The sequence below is a fragment of the Symphalangus syndactylus genome, chromosome 2, assembly GCF_028878055.3.
Source record: "Symphalangus syndactylus isolate Jambi chromosome 2, NHGRI_mSymSyn1-v2.1_pri, whole genome shotgun sequence".
Taxonomy (NCBI): Eukaryota; Metazoa; Chordata; class Mammalia; order Primates; family Hylobatidae; genus Symphalangus; species Symphalangus syndactylus.
The window spans coordinates 129,028,702-129,052,626 of record NC_072424.2 but is presented as its reverse complement, the minus strand read 5'-3'; the positions used below and the strand labels follow the sequence as shown (position 1 = coordinate 129,052,626).

At 44.1% G+C, this 23,925-nt stretch overlaps 1 protein-coding gene across 4 annotated transcripts in view; it reads right to left on the bottom strand.

Moving 5' to 3' along the window:
* Window positions 1-23,925, bottom strand: part of AKAP12 (A-kinase anchoring protein 12) — a 122,430-nt gene that overhangs the window by 26,679 nt on the left and 71,826 nt on the right. The window contains exon 1 of one of the 4 annotated variants that reach the window (XM_055267455.2): window positions 6,824-7,184. The exons of the other annotated variants lie outside the window; for them this stretch is intronic. Coding sequence (XP_055123430.2) covers window positions 6,824-6,848 — 25 coding nt within the window. The 5' untranslated portion in view covers window positions 6,849-7,184. Of the gene's footprint in view, window positions 1-6,823; window positions 7,185-23,925 lie in introns of those variants that run through there. 4 annotated transcript variants of the gene reach the window in all.

Genomic DNA, 23,925 nt, shown 5'->3' with positions numbered 1-23,925 from the left:
TGTAGACACTTCAAAGTGCAGGAAAAAGACTAATCCTTCCAACAGGCCACATACCCATGTGTGATACAGTCTTGTATTGACAGGTCTTTCGACATCAACCATTAGTGAAACAACATCATCCATGCCTTGTTTCTCAAGAGAATATTACTACAGAAGCCAAGTATTTCTATGCCCTTCTTCTGGGTGGAGACACCTAATCACATGCTTGTGTGAGACAGGGTCAATATGCGGAAAACATTACTTGGAAAAGATAAGATAATTTTAAAGAAGATGTAGAAAAAGCTTTCATTCACTTAATTTTCTGAATATACCCAAGAAGGAGGGATCTCTGCATGGATATAGTGCATATAAGACGCAGGGCTGGGCCGGGCGCGGTGGCTCACGTCTGTAATCCTGGCACTTTGGGAGGCCGAGGCAGGCGGATCACGAGGTCAGGAGATCGAGACCATCCTGGCTAACACGGTGAAACCCCGTCTCTACTAAAAATACAAAAATTTAGCCGGGCGTGGTGGCGGGCGCCTGTAATCCCAGCTACTCAGGAGGCTGAGGCAGGAGAATCATTTGAACCTGGGAGGTGGAGGCTGCAGTGAGCCGAGATCGTGCCACTGCACTCCAGCCTGACAACAGAGCGAGACTGTCTCAAAAAAAAGACTGTCAAAAAAAAAAAAAAAAAAAAAAAGACGCAGGGCTGGACGTGCTACTCAGTAGGGTCCCAGCTACTTGGGAGGCTGAGACAGAAGGATCGTTGAGCCCAGGAGTTCCAGGCTGCACTGAGCTATGATCGTGCTACTAGTACTCCAAAACAAAACTTTTTTTTTTTTTTTTTTTGAGATGAGTCTCTCTCTCTGTCGTCCTGGCTGGAGTGCGTTGGTGCAATCTTGGCTCACTGCCAGCTCCACCTCCCAGGTTCACGCCACTCTCCCGCCTCGGCCGCCCGAGTAGCTGGGACTACAGGCACCCGCCACCACGCCCGGCTAATTTTTTGTATTTTTAGTAGAGATGGGATTTCACCATGTTAGCCAGGATGGTCTCAATCTCCTGACCTCGTGATCTGCCCGCCTCGGCCTCCCAAAGTGCTGGGATTACAGGCGTGAGCCACCGCGCCCGGCCAAAACTTTTAAAAAGATGCAGTAAAAATAAAGGCTGGATATGGATGAAGCTACTTCATGCTACAACATTCCAGAAGGAAAAATAACTTGAAGTTATCACTGCCAAGCAAGACCTTGGGTAGGCTTTTGCTTTATGTTTTTCTAACATATGAATGAAAGTTATCCTTAATAAGTGTGGAAAGTGAAATACAGAAGTTACTTCCTGGACTGAACACCTCTCACCCTATTTTTAAGAGTATAAACTATTCTCAATTACAACATTATAAAAAAATTATAACACTTCTTTAATAATAACAAACTAGGTGCTTTTTAATATTTTAAACAGCTTTGTCATAACAAGCCCCTTCGAGGTTAAAAAAGAAAGTTCTATAGAATATTAATGGAGTCAAATAAATGTGAAAATATATGAAAAGTTGCATCTTTAGTGATGTAGTAAGAAAGCAAAACTTGAAATCATTTCATGTACAAAAATCTCACTTTGGCCAAGAATTACTGGTGCTTCACATTGAGGTGTTACCTGCTATTAACCTAGGTTTACCTCCAGATAAATGTTCTGTGAATCCCAATTTATAAAATCAATCTCCAGGTCTATAATGTGTATGTGCAAATACACATTTTCCTTTCGAAAATATCCATAGTCTCCCTGTCCCCAAAGCTGCAAAGGCTCCATGATCCCAAGAAGGGCTAAGCTACAGTGGTCCCTGCTGGCTATGTGTTCCCCACCCCCAAGCTCCATATAATGTAGAGACAGCCCGTGTGTTCAAAACCTGGAGCATCATCTTTCTTTTCTCACTTTTCCAAATACTTAGCAATTAAGAGATAAATTATAAATTGTTTTCTTTTACTTTAGAGGCTTAAAAGAAAAAAAAACTTTAAAGGAATATGTTGATTATTAATAATATTACAAAATATTAATTAATAATATTACAAAATATTAATGTTTTTATCCAAAACTTAGCTATCAGGTTTCAGTGACACCACCACCATCATTTTTGGTTGAGAAAAAGAAGTGCGATACTGCAGAAACGACATGTTCATTTTTCAGGCTTAGAATCACCAGTGCTCCCCATCCCCAGGCACATCAGGATGGCTTACAGTGACATCTGGAACTAGTTATCTTTCCCCCAAGATTCATAGCATTGTCCTGGAATTTTTCCAGGAATTCTCTGCATTCTAAGTCCATCCCTTATAGGCTACACACCCAACCTCCCTTGTTCTAAAGCTCATTAACCAGAAAACCTCCAAGCGGAGATACATTCAAATTCATAAAAGCAAGGATGCCATACAGGAGCATATCGGTGACACCATCACTGGACCTGGTGTTTTTTTTTTGGGGGGGTGGGGTGGGGACAGGGTCTTGCTCTGTTGTTCAGGCTGGAATGCAGTAGCACAAGTGATCTTCCTACCTCAGCTTCCCAAGTAACTGGGACTACAGGCACGTGCCACCATGCCCAGCTAAATTTTTAATTTTTTGTGGAGAGGAGGTCTCCCCTATGTTGACCATGCTGGTCTCAAACTCCTGGACTCAAGTGATCCGCCTGCCTTGGCCTCCCAAAGTGCTGGGATTACAGGCATAAGCCACCGTGCCCAGTCCCAATCCCTGGTCTTGATATTGATGTTTCACGATCCCTTAAACATCTGGGCAGGCATGTAAGAATGCGGGTCACTAAACAAGTATTAGCATCTTCACAACGAGAAAGAGGTCTTTTGCAAGGTATTCTACAGTTATGCTCTTTCTAGCTGTGAAACTTGGGTAATTATCAAATCATGAGAAACTTACTTTTATGATAGAAACGGGTTACAGAACCACTTTCTGCAGGATTATTGTGAGGAATACATGATAATGTCCACAAAGTGCTGAACAACACCTGCCAGACTAGGCGCTCAGGAAGTGGTAGTTATTAATCCAGCAGTTGTGAAAGTATCAATTTTGTGTCTCCAAAGTCTCTTGACAAGGAATCTGTCTCCATAGCAGATGTGAAACACCCATGTGCAAGGTATTTTTTTCTCTTGTAAAAATTATTTGCATCAGAAAGTGCATTATAAATAATCTAGAACTAACATGAACGTTGGAGGATTGATTCTTCCCCAGTTTCTACTTTAAAGAATAATGTCCCTATTTCTCATGATACTTCACAGTTTGCAATGTATCAATATTATCAGTTTCAGTAATGTGGGTGACTTAGAGAAAAAAGGTACTTGCTTAATTCAAAAAGCATTTTTTTGGCTGGGCGTGGTGGCTCACACCACTTTGGGAGGCTGAGGCGGGTGGATCACCTGAGGTCAGGAGTTCAAGACCAGCCTGGCCAACATGGCGAAACCTCGTCTCTACTAATACAAACATTAGCCGGGCGTGATGGCGGGTGCCTGTAATCCCAGCTGCTTGGGAGGCTGAGGCAGGGAGAATTGCTTGAACCAGGGAGGTGGAGGTTGCAGTGAGCTGAGATTGCGCCACTGCACTCCAGCCTGGGCGACAGAGTGAGACTTCGTCTCAAAAAAAAAAAAAAAAAGGCGTTTTTATGCTGGCATGCTATTTACAGTTGAGTGGGGAAGGGAATGATCATCGTGTCACATCACTTATTTCTTGTTTCAAAGCTAACTTATTGCAAATGAGATGTGAGAGAAAGAGACCCCAAGAATGGCAACAGTATGTAATGTGAATAAGCAATCATTTTGTAATTCAATTTCCACTGCATTCATTTTAGTGGTTTGTGTAAACTGGGTTGTGTGTGTGTGTGGGGGGGGGGGGGGGGGCGGATAATAGTATTAAGTGACAGCTTTTCCTTACTTTCAGAAATGCAAACTTGTTCCTAAGTAGTTCCTACAAAATGCCATCAGTCCTGCTAATGAATTGTAAAATTTAAACACATGCCTCCTAAAATAACATAGTACTAAAGAGAACTACAATAACCTTCTATAGTATTTAAGTGAATAATCCCAAAGATGCAAGAGACCTTTAAGATTTCATTAAACTTTACTGTCAATTTATTTTTATTTTTATTTTTTTGAGATGGAGTCTTGCTCTGTCACCCAGGCTGGAGTGCAGTGGCACAATCTCAGCTCACTGCAACCTCTGCCTCCCAGGTTCAAGCGATTCTCCTGCCTCAGCCTCCTGAGCAGCTGGGATCACAGGTGCACACTACCACGCCCTGCTAATTTTTGTATTTTTAGTACAGACGGGGTTTCACCATGTTGGTCAGGCTAGTCTTGTACTCTTGACCTCGTGATCCGCCCGCCTCAGCCTCCCAAAGTGCTGGAATCACAGGTGTGAGCCGCTGCGTCCGGCCACCTTACTGTCAATTTTTTTTTTTTTCCGAGACGGAGTCTCGCTCTGTTGCCCAGGCTGGAGTGCAGAGGCGCGATCTCGGCTCACCGCAAGCTCTGCCTCCCGAGTTCACGCCATTCTCCTGCCTCAGCCTCCCAAGTAGCTGGGACTACAGGCACCCGCCACCACGCCCGGCTAATTTTTTTGTATTTTTAGTAGAGATGGGGTTTCACCATGTGAGCCAGGATGGTCTCGATCTCCTGACCTCGTGATCTGCCCGCCTTGGCCTCCCAAAGTGCTGGGATTACAGGCGTGAGCCACCGCACCCGGCCGTTACTGTCAATTTTTAAAGCTCTCATGGCTTTTCAAGATTCTGAGCAACTATTTAAAGATGATGATTATGAATCTTCCCCATCAGAATAACTTGCGGAGGAAAAACCAAATGACAGCTGAAATTCCCTTTCATTTTTACTTTTTCCACTACATAAGATTTCTTGCTGGTACATTTTTGGAGTTAAGATTTTCTGTGCACTTTCTTATTACCAGGAAAAAGTGTAAAATTTTGCCATATCCTCCACACCCACATTGTAAGAAAAGTAAATTCAGAAAGCAATAGAGCCAATTACCTGATTTTGCCTTAAAAATCAGTCCTTCCCGCTATTTCCATTCATTTATCATTCCATTGGGATTACCTGAGCCAACTATTACAAGCCCCCTCAAGTGCTCCAAGTTTAACCTTTAATTACTGCTAAAACTTTAGACCACCTCCTTTTACCATAGGAATCTCAGTATGCAACTAATTGAACAGTGAATATAATAAAAATCATATTGTACCCGAAAAGTACTCAGAAAAAAGTCATGATCTCAGAAGCACCACCCCGAGCTGTGACTCCCTACAATACACATTTGCATATTTCACTCATAGAAAAATTAATGATCTGGGGAAAAAAATGGAGATTTTTGTGTTTTCAATTTTTTTCATATTGTACAGCCTATTTATTAACAGTTTCAAGATATGGCATAAACTTTCAAGCTGAGTAAAATGGTAGAAAGGTTAGCCAAGTCAATTTGGGGGTCGAATTTTAAGGAAATCTCAAAGTAAACAAGCTAATCTATAGGAAGTGAGAGACAATTTTAGTATTGCCGAACTTTCACATTCTTTTAAATTCCACAGGAGTGCATGGCTTTGCAGGAGCAGTTACATTGAGAAAATTTTAAGTCCTAGAAATTCTATAGTTGCTTTAAAAAAAAAAAAACATGTAGGCCAGGTGCGGTGGCTCACGCCTATAATCCCAGCACTTTGGGAGACTGAGGCGGGCAGATCACAAGGTCAAGAGATCGAGACCATCCTGGCCAACTTGATGAAACCCCGGCTCTACTAAAAATACAAAAATTATCTGGGCGTGGTGGCGCATGCCTGTAACCCCAGCTACTCGGGAGGCTGAGGCAGGAGAATCACTTGAACCTGGGAGGTGGAGGTTGCAGTGAGCCAAGATCGCACCATTGCACTCCAATCTGGCAAAAGAGCAAGACTCCATCTCAAAAAAAAAAAACAAAAAACCGAAAAAAAAAACAGATTTGGCAGGAATGATCTCAAATATTTAAAGAATAAAGAAGTGCTGTTCCTATAAAGTTAAATTCACAAATGCAGTTTAATTTTGATGAGAGGAAGAGAAAATACGCAGGTTAGGTCACAGTACAATGGCATAAGACTATCAAATGTCAAGTTAGAGGAGCTGTAAGAGCATTCTAAAAGTTTGATGCGTGTAAGTTATTTGCTAGAAGTAGGCATTAAATATTATAATTCATACTCACGGCCAGATTCCTAGAAAGTAAGCTAAAGAAACAAACTTTTTTTGTTGTTGTTGTTGCTTCCTGGCCACCGATTTTATAATAACTATGGCTTTATTAAAACCACCACTTAAAGCACAGCTTAAATGTTAGTCCCCTAAACCACCAAGTGTACCTTTATTCAAAGTTCCTAGTAAACAAGTCAAAATGCAAACACTTGTAATTTGCCCAGAAGAGGAATGTATTCGGTCTATGACTACGGCAAGAGATTAAGCTTTCACAACTTATTTTCAAATTCACACAAATCTGACATATTTCTATTCAGTCGGCTGCTGTTGTTCCTCTCCACATCCCTCTCTCCCTAAGGGGAAAGGTACAACCCCGAACAAAATATACTAAAAGTCTCCCATAGGCACAGTCAAGAAGATTCCAGTTCAGCCAAAAATGAAACACTGAGGTTGTCTGATTCTTGCTGAGCCAAAGGGAGAATGTTCTTCTGATGAAAAACTCAGCACACGGAGGGAAATAAATGCCAATAACGGTCCAGCCACTGACCTGCCGGGCTCCCCACCAAACGCTCATTCTACGGAAGGAAGCCCTTTTCGTGCCCCGTGCCTGCCGTCCAGGGAGGACAAAAGCGACCTGGCTTGTGCCTTACCTGTGACGGTGATGGTCCCCAGCATATTTTAAGTAGCACTACTGTACAGCAGATCAGTTTAGCGGGTCCTTGCCCTCCCCGGCAGACGCCTCGTCTCCTTCCTGTGAATCCCAGGTGGTTTCGGTGGGATCAGAGCGGACTAAACGCCCAGCCACTCCCGTAGGAGGATCGGGGAGAACAGGAGGTGCCCTCGGAGCTGCCGCAGCGAAAAGCGGAGCGCGGATGCATTTCCCCAGATAATTATAGGCGGACCCCCCCACCCACGCCCCCACCCAGCCACCCACACGCGGGCTGGCGTCGGCCCCTCCCTTGCTGTGCTCCAGGACTTTGGGAGCGCAAACTTCTCGGCCCGGGCTGCACAAGCAGGGGGTCACGTGCTTCACCTTAAAGCCCTCCCCCGAGCTGGGCTCTGTGAGTGGTCAGCGGGCTCTGCAGAGTCCCGGGAGGTTTTAAAGGGTGCCGGGCATGAGTTCGATGCTGGAGCCGCCGCATTGGATCTAAACGGTTACTTCATTCCTGGCACCGATTTACTAATACTTCTGTATCTCAGCTTTTTAAGTCATTTCAAGGAACTAGCCACACAGACATTAAATTCTCCCTCCATTTTAAAGACTGCATTCTGCATCCTTATGTTTGTTTAAAGGTTGGTGTGGTGCAAAACACCTCCCTTCTTGGCACCTGTAGCATTTGATATTTTCACCATCTGTGTCTTACACATACACACACGTTGCACTGATCTGAGGATTGGCAACTCTCAGTAGTGCTGTTTCCTGAACTCTTTGAGAAGGGCTCTTAGAAGTGAACTTGTTCCTTCTAACAAGTGCTGTCTTCAACACTTGACCAAGGCAACTTTTCAAAAGCAGACTTGAGCATGAGGTCTTTTTCTAAATGGCAGAAGTCAGCTAACCTTTTAGATCAAACTATGCCATGTTCCAATTTTTAGACACTATCATATCTCTAACATGCAAGCACACAACTCGGAAATCAAAGCCTATGCTAAAAGTTCGGAAGAGTTCAGGCAGCCCTAGAATACTTCAATTCTTTCTCATTGAAGCTTCAGGTTTGTTCTTTGTAAAGACACGAGTGACGAATGAGTTGGTGTGGTCTCACAATTTTAATACACTTTTTTTGTACGCCAATTTTTTGTTAGGGTAGGTCCGTTAGGTCCCCTGGGTTTGTTCCCTTCTTTCATCCTTTCCCTATTTATCACTTCATGCCTTGCCTGCCTGACCCATTAACACCAGCTCTTCCCATACACAAACAAAAAGGAAAGTTTTACTATTGCACTTCTCCTCACAGAATGAAGATCTTGTTCATTATTGCTTGGGGCAGGGAGGAGGGAGGGGAGCCGCGGCGTCGACCACAGTGGGCACAGCAAAGAGAAGGGTGGGCAAGGAACAGGAGAATCAGGGAAAAATGGAAGTTAAGTCCAGGAGAGCTTGGCTGGCGTGGCACGTAGTTGCGCTTTTTGGGCACCAGGGGGCGCGATGCACCACACTCGGGCCCAGAGTGAGCAGCGTGAAGGCCGCTTCCTTGCCCGTAACAGGACCTAGTTACAAAAATCAGCTTCAGCCTCTCCAAAAACCTGGCTTCCGTTTCATATCCTGGCAAATACCCGGCCTGGCAGGAACAGGGAATGATGGGCCTTGTCCTGACTCAGTGAGATATTGCCTGGAAGCTGACTCCCAGACCCAGCCATTGAGCAGCTTCCCAACCTTTTATCTTCTCTAGAGAAATCTCAACTCTAGTTCACAAATTGTTCCAATTTTAATAATGAGGCTGGTGTGTGTGTGAAATGCTGCTGGTACTGACCATCATTCTGGAGTCCACAGAGCCAAGGGGGCAGGGCAACTTGGCCATTCCTCTCCTCCCAGTCCCAGCCCCGGAGTGTCCTGGCTGTGAAAATCATGGATAAAGACGACTTGGGATGTTGCATCAGGGTCTACGTTAATAAGTCCCTTCCCCAGAGATGTCCCAGGAGCCGTGGGTGATCTGGGATCTGAGGGCTTGGTTCTGCATCATTTCTCAGCACCAGTGGTTGGGGACAACACAGGGCTATCATCTGGTGCCACTTCTGAAATCGAGTCTGCCCTTGCAGAGCAGAATGAATCTCCAGCTCCTCTCCTTTCTATCAGTCCAAATTCTAACAATAGGACAAGCAACAGCTATTCCACTGAGCTGGATAGGAAGAAAAATAAAAACACACAAAATGTCACTAGTTACACATTTAATACCCTAAACAACATTTTCAAAGGTCACTGTACTGCTGTTCAGTTTTGGCACTGAAACATTTCTTTTTATGACATTCATGAAGATGCTAATACATCTGATTTGATATTCTTTTTTTGGGGATGGAGTCTCGCTCTTGTCGCCCAGGCTGGGGTGCAATGACGCAATCTCGGCTCATTGCAACCTCTGACCCCCCGTTCAAGTGATTCTCCTGCCTCAGCCTCCCAAGTAGCTGGGATTACAGGTGCATGCCACCACGCCCGGCTAATTTTTGTACTTTTAGTAGAGACGGGGTTTCACTATGTTGGCCAGGCTGGTCTCGAACTCCTAACCTCAGGTGATCCACCAGCCTCGGCCTCCCAGAGCGCTGGGATTACAGGCATGAGCCACTGCGTCCGGCCTGATTTGATATTCTTAAAGAGGCACTTAAAATCATGGCAGAGCAATAGATCACGTGGCAAGCTGTAGACTCTCTCAGCCAATGGGTCTCCTTTGATCTCTGCCTCTAAGAATGATCAAGGACAGGGTGCATGGCCCAGCTGCCCAGCGAGCCTCTGTGTGTCTGCGTTTACAAAGAAAAGCCATCAATTAGGATAAAAACAGGAGTAAAGATGAGACCTAAGGTCACTGTCCAATGCAGGAGACTTTCTTTTATCATTTCCATTCTCCGTTTTTGTTAAATCAGGATTTTTAGAGGAAGACATCACCACCCAAAGCAAGAATTATAGGAAACGTTTTGCTGTATAATACATAGGTGGATGATAGAAAACGTGTTTTCCCAAATCTGAATGTTTCACTCAACAAATATTTACCAAGTTGTTGCTCCGTATTTATTATGTGAAACACCCAGGGTTCTAATTAGATGCTGTCCCTGGCCTCGGGGAGCTCAGTCGTGGGTGGTGGACACACCCAGTGGTGGGAGCGGGTGGTGGAGACGCCCAGTAGCGGGAGTGGGCAGCTCCAGTTTGGTTCACCTCTGAGGTAGCCTTGGAGCTGGTCTCTGAAGGGATGAGGGGACACTCCCTACCTGGGGCACAAAAGAAGGCGGTCCATAGGGAGAGACAAGCATGGGCAGAGATGCCAAGAGCAGGACATTGGGGCAGTTATGAGTGGGTTCCTCATAGCCATGAGGTTCGGAGTTTACTTAGGGGAGGTCTGGGAGTTGGGGGCTTGGGGGGAAGACAATGCTGGAGATGAAACTAAAAATATTTATAAAGGGTTTTGAATGACATGTTAAAAACTTTGTAACAAATTATCCATTAAAAGTGAGCAAAGACTCTGAGTAGCCATTTCTCTAAAGAAAATACACAAACGACCAATGAGCACATGAAAATATGTCCAACATTATTAGCCCTTAGAAAAATGCAAATCAAAACCACCTCACACTCACTAGGATGACTATAACAAAAAAGAAAAAAGACAACAGGTTGGGCGCGGTGGCTCACACCTGTAATCCCAGCACTTTGGGAGCCTGAGGCGAGCGGATTACGAGGTCAGGAGTTCGAGACCAGCCTGGCCAACATGATGAAACCCCGTCCCTACTAAAAATACAAAAATTAGCCGGGCGTGGTGGCGGGTGCCTGTAATCCCAGCTACTGAGGAGGCTGAGGCAGGAGAATTGCTTGAACCCAGAGGGGTGGAGGTTGCAGTAAGATATTGCACCACTGCACTCCAGCCTGGGCGACAAAGTGAGACTCTGTCTCAAAAAAAAAAAAAAAAAAAAGACAACAACATAAAGGTGATGTGCCTGGTTTAAAAAACAGGGGCAGGTGGCGGGGGGCAAGGAAGACCACAATAACAAGGAATGGTGAAACTGGAACCCTCATACATTGCTATTGGGAAGGTAAAATGGTACAGCTACTTTGGAAAATAGGCTGGTAGTTCCTCAAAATGTTAAACATAAATTTATTATATGACCCAGCAATTCTCCTAGACATATTATAACCAAGAGCAATGAAAATACACACCCACACAAAAACTTGTCCATCAATGTTCATTACAGCATAATATTCCTAGTAGCCAAAAGTGGAAGCAACCTAAATATCTATCAGCTCATGCAGAGATAAATAAAACTGAGCTTATCTAATGGAAATGGGTTAGTAATAAAAAGTAATAAGAAATAAAGTACTGAAACATGCTATAACATAGATGAATATTGAAAAAACTTTAAGTGAAAGAAGCTAGTCACCAAAGAGCATATATTGTTTAATTCCATTTATTTGAAATGTCTACAAGAGGCAAATCTATAGACATAAGGTAGTTAGTGGTTACCTAGGACTGGGGGTTTTGGCGGGAGAGGGAGTGACAGCTAACCAGGATGGAGTTTCTTTACGAGGTAATGAAAATGTCCTGGCTGGGCGTGGTGGCTCACGCCTATAATCCCAACACTTTGGGAGGCCGAGGCGGGCCGATCACTTGAGGTCGGGAGTTCAAGACCAGCCTGGCCAACATGGTAAAATCCCATCTCTATTAAAAATACAAAATTTAGCCAGACATTGTGGCACATGCCTGTAATCCCAGCTACTCGGGAGGCTGAGGCATGAGAATCACTTGAACCCAGGAGGTGGAGGTTGCAGTGAGCTGAGATCATGCCATTGCACTCCAGCCTGGGCAACAGAGCAAGACTCCCTCTCAAAAAAAAAAAAAAAGAAAGAGAGAAAAGAAAATGTCCCACAGTTGATTGTGGGGGTGGTTATACAACTCTGTGAATATAGCAAAAACCACTGAACTGTGTACTTTAAATGGGTCAACTGCATAGTATGTGAATTATAGCTCACAAAAGCTGGTTTGTTTCTTTAAAAAAGAACTTTGTAGGCCGGGCGCGGTGGCTCACGCTTGTAATCCCAGCACTTTAGGAGGCCGAGGCGGGCGGATCATGAGGTCAGGAGATCGAGACCATGGTGAAACCCCGTCTCTACTAAAAAATAGAAAAAATTAGCCGGGCGTGGTGGCGGGCGCCTGTAGTCCCAGCTACTCGGAGAGGCTGAGGCAGGAGAATGGCGTGAACCCGGGAGGGGGAGCTTGCAGTGAGCCGAGATTGCACCACTGCACTCCAGCCTGGGCGACAGAGCGAGACTCCGTCTCAAAAAAAAAAAAAAAAAAAAAAAAAAAAAAGAACTTTGTGCTGCTGGTTCTGAAGACTATAGGGAACCAATGGAAGCTTGAGGCAGGCGATGGTGGCACCGAATTTGACTGTGATTTAGAAAAGGCAACCAGGCTGTGATGACGGGAGGAAGAGACTGAAGCAACAAAACAGATGGACGCGGTAGTGACGAAGGTGAGGGAGGAGTCCAAAGTTACGGTGCCCACAAGATGAAAGATGCAATGCGAATCTGTGGGATCATCCGAACGGAATGATGTCCATCAAATAAGAATGGCCTGGAACCCTGAGGAAGAGGAATCTGAAAAAGGACCCTGGGAATGGACAGGGATTAGGGGCAATGAGGGAGAAAGTGGCAGTGAAGCCACATGTGGAGAGGATTAAAACATGGAAACAGTGGTCCACAGTGTGGCAGCACAAAGTAGTGACACAGGCCGGGCGAGGTGGCCCATGCCTGTAATCCCAGCACTTCGGGAGGCCGAGATGGGAGGATTGCTTGAGACCAGGAGTTCGAGACCAGTTGCAACACAGCAAGACCCCATCTCTATAAAAAACAAAAGCAAAAAACAAAGCAGTGACACAGGAAGAGAACAGGAGAGGCCTCAGAGTGGGCAGTCTGGAGGCGGGACCAGCGGACAGACGGCTGCAATAAAGCAGGCTACTCTCCTCTTTTTTTCCTGAAAGGGAGGGGACAGGGACCACTACACTCAGAATTAAAACCAATATTAGGCTCTCCAACTTCCTCCAAGGATATTTAGGTATTTAACCCAAATATGAGTGTCACGGAATGGAAGAATGGACTTGCACACCAAATTCAACCCTCCCTGGCCTCCTCTCCTCTCATTTTCTCTTTAACCTGGCATCACCCTTGGAGGAAAAGAAGCCAAAAACCAGTAGGTTCTCTTTTCTTCTTGCTGGAAAAGGACAGATGAAATAGAAGGGAGAATCGATGCCACTGTTATTCCTTTAAATGAACCTTGAGCACGTGTTTGGAGGTTCTAGCAGGGGAGCACAGCTACTTGTACACCCTTGAGTGAAGACCAGTCCTCCCCTATCGGGGATGGTCATCCTCTTCGACCAAGTGTGCAGCTTCGGGAGGGACGCAGATGGAGTGGTGAGGGAGGAAGGGGACACCTGCCTAGTCAGCCAGATCAGCCAAGTCAACCCTGGCAATCAGTGGGGTGACCTCACCACCTGTTATTCCTTTGAAATGCTCCAAGATAATTTAAAGTTGAGTGAAATACAGCTCCAAATTGGATAACTGTAAAAGAGGAGATATATCTATCTATCTAGATATCTATCTATATCTAGATATCTATCTATCTATCTATATCTAGATATCTATCTATCTATATCTAGATATCTATCTATATCTAGATATAGGTATAGGTAGTAGATAGATAGATAGATAGATAGATGATAGATAGATAGACATCTGTCTGTAGATGTATCTATCTATACACACCCTGAATCTAAATGACACTGTCAGGTTATCTACAGGATGGGCAGGCTCTCTGCTGCATGCTATGCACATAGATAAATATCAACTAATTGAGTTTTATGGTCCAGTTGAACTGGACATGTTTGTATAGACATGGTTATTGCTATTCAAAATCCAAGATAAATACTCTGAAGAATAGTTCCTCAAAGGAATTGTTATGATACAACAGAAACACTAAAGGAGAATTTTAAAACCACTTTAAAAAGCAAGAGGAAAATAAACATTAAAAACTCAAATAATAAAAGTGATGTAGAATAAATATTATTTCTCTCCTTGAGTCCACATATATTTATTTCTTTACCTAGGCAATTCTATGAAATAGACCAAATGAAAAAGTATAGATATATGTAAAAAAATTTCTCAGAAATGAGGTACATGAATTTTTCTTTTCTTTTCTTAGAGACAGGGTCTCACTCTGTCACCCAGGCTAGAGCGTAAATGGTGAGATTCATTGCAACCTCAACCTCCTGGGCTCAAGTAATTCTCCTGTCTGAGCCTCTGGAGTAGCTGGAACTACAGGCATGCACCACCACACCTAGATAATTTTTTTATTTTTATTTTTTTGTAGAGGTGGGGTCTTGCTGTGTTGCCCAGGCTGGTCTCAAAATCCTGGGCTCAAGTGATCCTCCCACCTTGGCCTCCCAGAGCACTGGAATTACAGGCATGAGCCACTGCGTCCAGCCAAGTGCATGAGTTTCTAGACTGAAAGAGCTCAAAGAACCCAGCACATTGAATGGAAATGGATTCACATGGAGAGTCTTCATTACAAGATATTCAGAAGACTGAAGACCAAAAGGAGTCCATGAGCTACACAAGGGATGAAGACTCAAAACAGCATCAGATTCCAATGGCCAGACATCTATCAAGGTGACACTGACACAGAATCCTAAGATATTTGAACATACTCAACAGAAATGGACTTGATTGGGGAATACTTAGGACCAAGTATGAGGAAGACATCACAGTTTTTGTTCATTTTCCTAGTCCATTTGGGCTGCTATAAAAGCACCATATAAACCAGGTGGCGTATAAACAACGGACAATTTTATTTTCCACAATCCTGCAGGCTGAAAGTCAGAGATCATGAGGCCAGTGTGGTTGGGACCTGGTGATCCCGGGTTCTTCTGGACTGCAGACTGCTCCCCGTAACCTCACATGGTGAAAGGGAAGTGGCCCCTTTTATAAGGACACTAATCCCATTGATGAGGGCTCCACCCTCATGACCTAAGTACCTCGCAAAGGCTTTCCCTCCAAATACCACATCACCTTAGAAGTTAGGATTTCGACATGTACATTTAGGGGGACACAAACCTTCAGTCCATACTGCTAAGCTTACACAGTGAGGTCACAGGGCTTGCGGCTCAGAGCTCGGCAGGAGGCTGCTTGGGAGCAGACCCTGGCTCCGCTCCCTGACTATTTGGTTGGACACTATCCATCTGCCACTTTATTTACAGCTAACAGTTATCTGGAAAGCAGGAATTCTCTTGCTCTAATCTCTGGCTACTGCATTGTGTAAGGGTGTATGCTAATCATCTCGTTGAGTGAAGTACCAGAAGGGTGACTGATCATTCCAGGGTTAGAAATCCATGTCAACATATATTGATGTTTTCTTCACTTTATTTGACTTCAGCTCATTTTGCAACATCCTTGAGGTAAGGGACTCCCTTATACCAGCAGCCACATACTTCAGCATCAATGACTCATGTCCTCCAGTCAATTCTTTCAGTATATAATATTTGGCTTAAAGCAAACTAAGTTGTTCTCATGTTTTAAAGAGTCTGAGAAAGAAACTGTTCTTAAAACTGGGGATACTGAAATTGAAACCCAGTCATGTTTGGCAAGCTTCCATCAAGCACATTCCTATCTGAAATATATATAAGCCCTGGAGTTTTTCTTTTAATGTGAGACAGGTTATTTTCTCGGGAGATGTTTTGCCTAGAGAAGAAAAGGAAAGACATGATAAATGTTTTCAAATACTTAGAGAGCTGCCATGTGGAAAAAGGAGGTGAGTTTATTCTCTGTAGTTCCACAAGGCAGCCCTGGGAACAGAGAAGAGCAGTTGGAGGGAGGCATATTTTAGCTCCAGGGGAATAAATGGCTTCCTTTTATGGAGAAAACTCCACAAACCTTCAAGCGGTTAAGCAGAAGAGCCTCCTGCACAGGGGTAGGCTCCTAGTTCAGAGAGCCTCAAAGCTCCCTTCTACTAACATTTCTCTGGTCCCAAATCTGACTTTCCAGTGGATCGTTCATGGAGGTGGTGTTATGAGCTGAACTGTGTCCCCCCAAATTTCACATTTGAAGTCCTAACTCCCAGTACTTCAGAAAGTTATTGCATTTGGAGACAGGGCCTTTAATGAAGTGACTAAGTTAAAATGAGGCCATTAGCCTGGGCCCTAATAAGAACAGGAGTCCTGGCCGGGTGTGGTGGCTCACGCCTGTAATCCCAGCACTTTGAGAGGCCAAGACGGGCTGATCACTTGAGGTCAGGAATTCGAGACCATCCTGGCCAACATGGTGAAGAGTAGAATCCCGTCTCTACTAAAAATACAAAAATTAGCCAGGTGTAGTGATGCAAGCCTGTAATCCCAGCTACCCGGAAGGCTGAGGCAGAAGAATCACTTGAAACCAGGAGGTGGAGGTTGCAGTGAGCCAAGATCACGCCACTGCACTCCAGCCTGGGTGACAGAGCAATACTGTGTCTCAAAAAAATTATAAGAACAGGAAATTTGGACATACCAAGAGACCAGGGATGTGCACATGCACAGAGGAAAGACCAAGTGACGATACAGTGAGAAGGTGGCCGTCTGCAAGCAACAGAGAGAGAGGCCTCAGGAGGAACCAAACCTGCAACACCAAGATCTTTGACCTCCAGCCTCCAGAACTGTGAGAAAATAAATTTCTGTTGTGTGAACCACCAGTCGAGTATTTTGTCATGACAACCTTAGCAAATTAATACAGGGGGATAATGACCTTATGCTTGCAGTTGGTCTAAATATTGCATGTCCATGTTAAGACACACGAAAGCAACCAGTTCATTCAATTAATTAAATCTAGCACATAGCACTTTTCACCTGAATGACTAATGAATGCACTGGTTGACACTAGAGGTCGGAGGAAAACTACCTGATATCAGGCTGTACTGATACTTGAACTAAAGAGCAATTTGAAAACAATTCAAAGCATGATATGCAGGAATGAATCTTAACAGGTTAAACAGTTGTTGAATTTTAAGCCCAGAGAATACATCTTCAGACATTATCAAAGCATCCTTTTCTATATGATATGGTTTGTCTGTGTCCCCACCCAAATCTCATCTTGATTTGTAGTTCCCATAATCCCCATGTTCAATGGGAGGAATGCAGTGGGAGGAAATTTAATCATGGGGGCAGTTACCCTCATGCTGTCCTCATGACAGTGAGTGAGTTCTCAGGAGATCTGATGGTTTTATAAGGGGTTCTTCCCACTTTTGCTCGCCACTTCTCCTTCCTGCTGCCATGCGAAGAAGGATGTGTTTGCTTCCCCTTCCACCATTATTGTTAAGTTTCCTGAGGCCTCCCCCGCCCTGCAGAACTGTGAGTCAGTTAAACCTCTTTCCTTTATAAACTACCCAGTCTTGGGCAGTTCTTTATAACAGTGTGAGAATGGACCAATACACTATAATATAGGGGCATTGTGCTCTAGACTATATCATTGCCTTAACCATGTAAAAGTTACTATAAATTAGGTGACACTGAAACTGTTTTACACTCAAGGTGAGTCAGTCCTTGAGAAAATGCCTAAAAGATTTTCATTCCATAAATAAAACAGCCACTACAGTCTGAATGTTTGTATCCCTCCCCACAAAAAATTTCATATGTTGAAACCTAATCACCAAGGTGCTGGTATTAGAGGGTGGGGCCTTTAGGAGGTGATCAGCCTCGGGGTGGAGCACTCATGAATGGGATTAGTGCCCTCACATAAGAGGCTTAAGGGAGTTTGTTTGTCCCCTCTGCCCTTCTGCCACATGAGGACACATAGGTGGCACCATCCAGAGAAAGTGGGACCTCACAGGACTCTGATTCTGCTGGTGCCTTGATCTGGGACTTCCCAGCCTCCAGAACTGTAAGAAATAAATTTCTGTTGCTTATAAATTACCTGGTCTAAGGTATTTTGTTACAGCAGCCTGAACGGACTAAGATAACAGCTAAAATAATTCCATGTCTCCATTAGTGGCTTAGTTACAATCAGAGAGCCACTCCTTGTGGACCACCTCAGTCCCTTCAAGGAAAAGGGCCTAAATCTTTTTTTTTTTTTTTTTTTTTGAGACAGAGTCTCGCTCTGTTGCCCAGGGTGGAGTGCAATGGTGTGATCTTGGCTCACTGCAACCCTCGCCTACAGGGTTCAAGCAATTCTCCTGCCTCAGCCTCCCGAATAGCTGGGACTACAGCTGTGTGCCACCATGCCGGGCTAATTTTTGTATTTTTAGTAGAGACAGGGTTTCACTATGTTGCCCAGGCTGGTCTCGAACTCCTGACCTTGTGATCCACCCACCTCAGCCTCCCAAAGTGCTGGGATTACAGGTGTGAGCCATTGTGCCTGGCAGAAAAGGGCCTAATTCTTAGACTGTTACTTGGGCAAGCCTATAGGCTGACTTACCTGGCTGCTTCTCAAATGGGCCAGAACATGGACCCAATTTGAAAGTGGACTTGAGTGGCCTCTGAACTATAGAGATTTATAGGTAACATCTCCAAGGCTGACTGAAAATCTTTAGGGCAAGCAGCTATGACTTTTACCAACTTCTTTCCCCCATCCCTGGCTATAACCAACCCCTATTACACAGTCCTGACCGCCAGTCATTCAGCAGAACACATACAGGAGGATGAGAGGATGACGTTTGGTGGCCACATGTGTGAAGGGATTTATCTTATTCTTTGACACCAAGAAGATTATATTTCAAGATATTCTTGAATAAAACTCCCCCCTTGAACTTTTTGTTTAATTAAATTAAAACTTCAAATCTAGAAAATGGCTTTTAAGATCAGGTTAGAGGCCAGGTGTGGTGGCTCATGCGTGTAATCCCAGCAGTTGGGAGGCTGAAGTGAGTGGATGACTTGAGGTTAGGAGTTTGAGACCAGCCATGGTCAACATGGCAAAACCCCATCTCTACTAAAATACAAAAATTAGCCGGGCACGGTGGTGCACGCCTGTAATTCCAGCTACTCAGGAGCCTGAGGCATGAGAATTGCTTGAACCCAGGAAGCAGAGGTTGCAGTGAGCTGAGACTGCACCACTGTACTTCAGCCTGGGTGACAGACAGAGACTTTGTCTCCAAAAAAAAAAAAAAAAAATAGAAAAGCTATAAAAGTATTTTTATAAAAAGGCATAATGGAATTACCAAGTGGATTGCTGCCTACTTCAGGTCGCTTGGGTGTCTTCATTAGCTAATCCACTATTTCATTTTTAGTACCCATATAACTAGTCATATTGGTATTAGCCACAGAATTTCAGAGATGGGTGGGGATGCTCATTTCATAGATGAAAACTGACTTGCAATGAGATAAAGAAATGTATTCAAATCAAGATCACGCAAAAAGTAGTAATTAAAGAAGTCTTAGCCGTGTCTAGCCCCCTAGAATTAGTTGATTTATGAAGGGGAGAGAGGGTGAACAGAAGTCTTGCCATCCTTCTTCCTCGCTCCTTTTAAGTCAGAAGCAAAAAGAAAAGTTCACTGCACTGTCAGACTCGAATATAGTTCAGAGAAAAACATCTTGACTGCTGATTACAAAAAAATAAATCTGTGTTTCTTTAAGGATGAAGGCAGTGAAATATTTGGACCAGAAATTTGTCAATGACATAAGTAATTTCAGTGCAGCCACACTAAAAACAATTGCTGCAGAGCAGAAGAATGAATTAAAACCAGTTCCCAGAAATCGCATAGCATAGTACTTTTACCTAAGTTCAAGGCCTATTTTGTGTGTGTTCCCTCCAGTCTTCAAAACATTACAAAACAGGATACAGCTTGAGAAAATGTCATGCAATAATATTGTATTTGAAATACCAAAGTGTGTGCAAGGGGACCCCTCTCTTTATCTATTGGACACTTGTGTTTGATAGCGTTACTAGGAATCCACATTTAATCACGTGCAGGTCAGGGTCGGATTTCATGTTTCCAGGCAACACCTGGCTAACCAACAGCATGCACCTGTGAGAACCCAGCATGGTGCAGTCCTGGAAAGGGTCTGGCTTTGTCAGTGCTGATGCAACAAGGGAAAGAGAGCCCTGGATAAAACGTACAAAGCCGCAGTCTTTAAGCAGGAAATGAATTGATACAGAGTTAAAGCCAACAGATCCTCCTCACCTAGATGATTATAAATGTAATACTGCGAACTCCAACTGAAAACTGTGTCTTCATTTATTCAAATATTTGCTGAGCACTTCCTCTGTTCCAGCTACTGGTCCAGGCTCAGAGGATTCAGCACTGAACTAAACAGCCCCCCTCACCCCATCTCCTGCCATGGACCACCCTCCGAATCCCCATCCCAAGAAATCTCTGCCCTCATGGTTCTTTTTTTTTTTTTTTGAGACAGAGTCTCCCTCTTGTAGCCTAGGCTGGAGTGCAGTGGCACGATCTCGGCTCACTGCAACCTCCACCTCCCGGGTTCAAGCGATTCTCCTGCTTCAGCCTCCCAAGTAGCTGGGACTACAGGCGCCCGCCACCATGCCCAGCTAATTTTTTTTTGTATTTTTAGTAGAGATGGAGTTTCACCGTGTCAGCCAGGATAGTCTAGATCTCCTGACCTCGTGATCCGCCCACCTCGGCCTCCCAAAGTGCGGGGATTGCAGGTGTGAGCCACCGCGCCCGGCCGTCCTCATGATTCTTATATTTTATTTTATTTTTTGAGACAGGGTCTCAATCTGTTGCCCAGGCTGGTACAGTGGTGCAATCATGGCTCACTGCAGCCTCAAACTCCTGGACTCAAGTCAAGCGATCCTCCCACCTTAGCCTCCCAAGCAGCTGGGAATACAGGCGTGCACCACCACGTCCAGCTAATTTTTTTTAAACGTTTGTAGAGACAAGGGTCTCACTATGCTTCCCAGCCTGGTCTCGAACTCCTGGGCTCAAGTGATCCACCCTCCTCAGCCTCCCAAAGTGCTGGGATTACAGTTGTAAGTCACCGCACCTGGGCTTGATTCTTATATTTTAGCCAAAGTGAGGGTGAGAGACAGATGTCAAATGCCAGATGTTAACAACTGGTGTAGAGAAAAGGAAAGGAGGAGTGGAGGGCTGTAATGTGGGTGACAGGCACTTCTAACAAGATACCAATGATGTCACAATTTGAAAACTAAAATAGAAAAGGAATCAAATCATAAAAATATTCCTTCTGGGCAGAGAAAGCAGCCTCTTGCAGAGAAACAGGTATGGGGTGGGGGAGTCATCTTTGAAGAGGCTCAAAGCAGGTCTTAGGGTGCCTACTATACAGATAAAGTTATTAAATGTTCAAAGCAAAGAAGAACGACTTTTAACTCAGAATGGATTTTCTATAAGGTAACAAGATCTGTAGGGAGGGCTGGGATTATCTGGCGGTAACCTTTCGGCCTTTCTGTTTCCCAGAGGAACTGTACGCCAGGAGCTGGTGGGTTCAAATGGCAAATTTAATAAACGCAGACGATGACATTAAGCGCCATTAGAAAAATGAAATTCTCTATAGTGTTGTATTTGTTACTATATCTGGGGGAAAATACTCAGATGTAGAAAAGTGGAATCCTGTAAAACGTTAAGAAATACATCCTCTCAAAGACTTCTGCTTTAAGCGACAGCATTTTGAGGGTTTTTGTTTTTTATTTTTCCCCAGGGGTTGGGGGGTGTGATCACAGCTGGTGTCACAGTGGTGGTCCACGAGCACACACCAGGAGCCGCCTCTATACCATTGTCTGATTAGCGTAACAAGGCCTGGTTCGTCTGGTCACTGGCTGACAGTTTTAAAACAGCTGGTCCCAGAGTGGCAAATGTCAAGGTCAGAGCACCCAGCTGCTTCCTGCTCCGTTGCTGCTGGTGTAAATATCCTCAACTCTGGGTACACAAAGGGTGTGAAGCCTCTGTGAACACAAATTATTTAAGGCCGGCTGTGGTGGCTCACTTCTGTAGTCCCAAGACTTTGGGAGGCTGACGTGGAAGGAAGCTTGAAGCCAAGAATTTGAGACCAGTCTGGGCAACATGGCAAAAACCTGTTTCTACAAAAGCATTTTAAAAAACTATCTGGCGCAGTGGCACATGCCTGTAGTCTTAACTACTGGGAAGGCTGAGCCAGGAGGATCACATGTGCCCAGAAGTTTGAGGCTGCATCGAACCATGATTGCACTATTGCACTCTGACTTGGGCGACAGAGCAAGGCCCTCTTTAAAAAAAAACTTTCTAAAGCTAAGGAAAAGACTGCCATTGTTTGTTTGCTCACAGAAACAAATGTGACCTGTGAAGGTTGGAGAAAAGATGGTTTTCACATGCTTTAAAATGTTTGCTGTATGTACTCTGCAGAGACGCAAATCTCAGAAAGAAAACAAATAACTGCATTGTAAGTGATTAATTCAAATGTATGAAGACCTGAGATAATCACTGGATTACTTGTATATGGCATTGAGTTTTGCAGACACTTTATTTCAAAATCAAATATGTTATTATCAAAATAAATAAGGTGTTGCTTTTTGAGTAATTGATTTTCCTCAACTGTTCGGGGGGAAAAAAAATCATCTGCCTAACAGATAGTAAGATTGAATTTCACATTTAAATTTCAAAGTTGTTCTAAGTACCAAAAGTTAAAAAAAAAAAAAAAGAGAGACAAGGTTTCGCCACGTTGGCTGATCTCAAAATCCTGGACCCAAGCCTTGGCCTCCCAAAGTGTTGTGATTACAGGCGTGAGCCACCGCACCCAGCCTGCAAAAGTTTTAAATCTAAAATTGGTCTCAGCCCAAGATACAATGTTTTAGAAATCATTCTTGTTTGGGTTTTTTTTTTTTTTTTTTTTTTTGAGATGGAGTTTCGCTCTTGTTGCCCAGGCTGGAGTGCAGTGGCATGATCTCAGCTCACTGCACCCTCTGCCTCCTGGGTTCAAGCGATTCTCCTGCCTCAGCCTCCTGAGTAGCTGGGATATCAGACATCTGCCACAAAGCCCAGCTAATTTTTTGTATTTTTAGTAGAGACGGGGTTTCACCATGTTGGCCAAGCTGGTCTCGACCTCCTGACCTGAGGTGATCCACCCGCCTTGGCCCCCCAAAGCGCTGGGATCACAGGTGTGAGCCACTACGCCCAGCCTCTTGTTCGAGTTTTTAACAAAGAGAAGACCATACAAGCCATAGACTATAAAGCGATTGATAATTTGGGTTGCGGAAAGGGAGCTTTTCTTTTTCTTTTTTTTTCATCTTTTCAGTAGAAGCAGATTTGCCCAAAACTAATGGCACTTGTGCAGTGTCTGGGAATAGCACAGCATGACAGCACTTTTTAGTTAGGGAGAGAAAGCCCAGTTGCATGTCTATATAAGCTGTCTGTATAAACTGAAAATCCCAAAGCTCAGAAGAAAGGGACTGCTCGCCAAGGCTAAGGTAATTAGTTGTGTTTATTTTCATTATAAATAAATGTTTGTGTCCATGCCTCATTGTGTATGCTCTTATAGAAGGCCACCAAATGACATAATCAAGCCCCCTCCCCAAATCTACATATATCAGACGCTGCTGTAGAGTTTAGACAGTATTTAGTACACGGTTCCTTCTTTCTAACATTTAAGAAAGTTTACAAAGAAGCAGAATTCTGTTTTCATTATAGGAGGAGGGTTGGTTCTGAATTACCAGTATTTCCAGTTTTAGAAAGAGCAAGTGAGTTAAGATGGGAAAAATAATTTCACCTCTGGCTTTGTCTGCCACTGTAAAGTAAAAACCCTCCAGCAGGAATTGCCCTTGTTCATTATTTTCTCCCGTCAGTTGATCTTGCTATTTTATCTATAGCAGGACCAAATTCCACTGTGGGCTAATCCTCCCAGGGACCAAAATGGGTCAGTTCTCTTCTAATTTAAGTGGACAGCGGTAGAAACAAAGGTGTCCCAAATCCTACAGGTCAGTGTCACATGCCAAATTATGCCTTTGTCTATACTACAGCAAACTGTCGTATAGAATTCTGATTTCTGGAAGCAACCATAAAGCCTAATCATGAGCGAGCCGGGCGTGGTGGCTCACGCCTGTAATCCCAGCACTTTGGGAGGCCAAGGCAGGCGGATCACCTTAAGTCAGGAGTTCGAGACCAGCCTG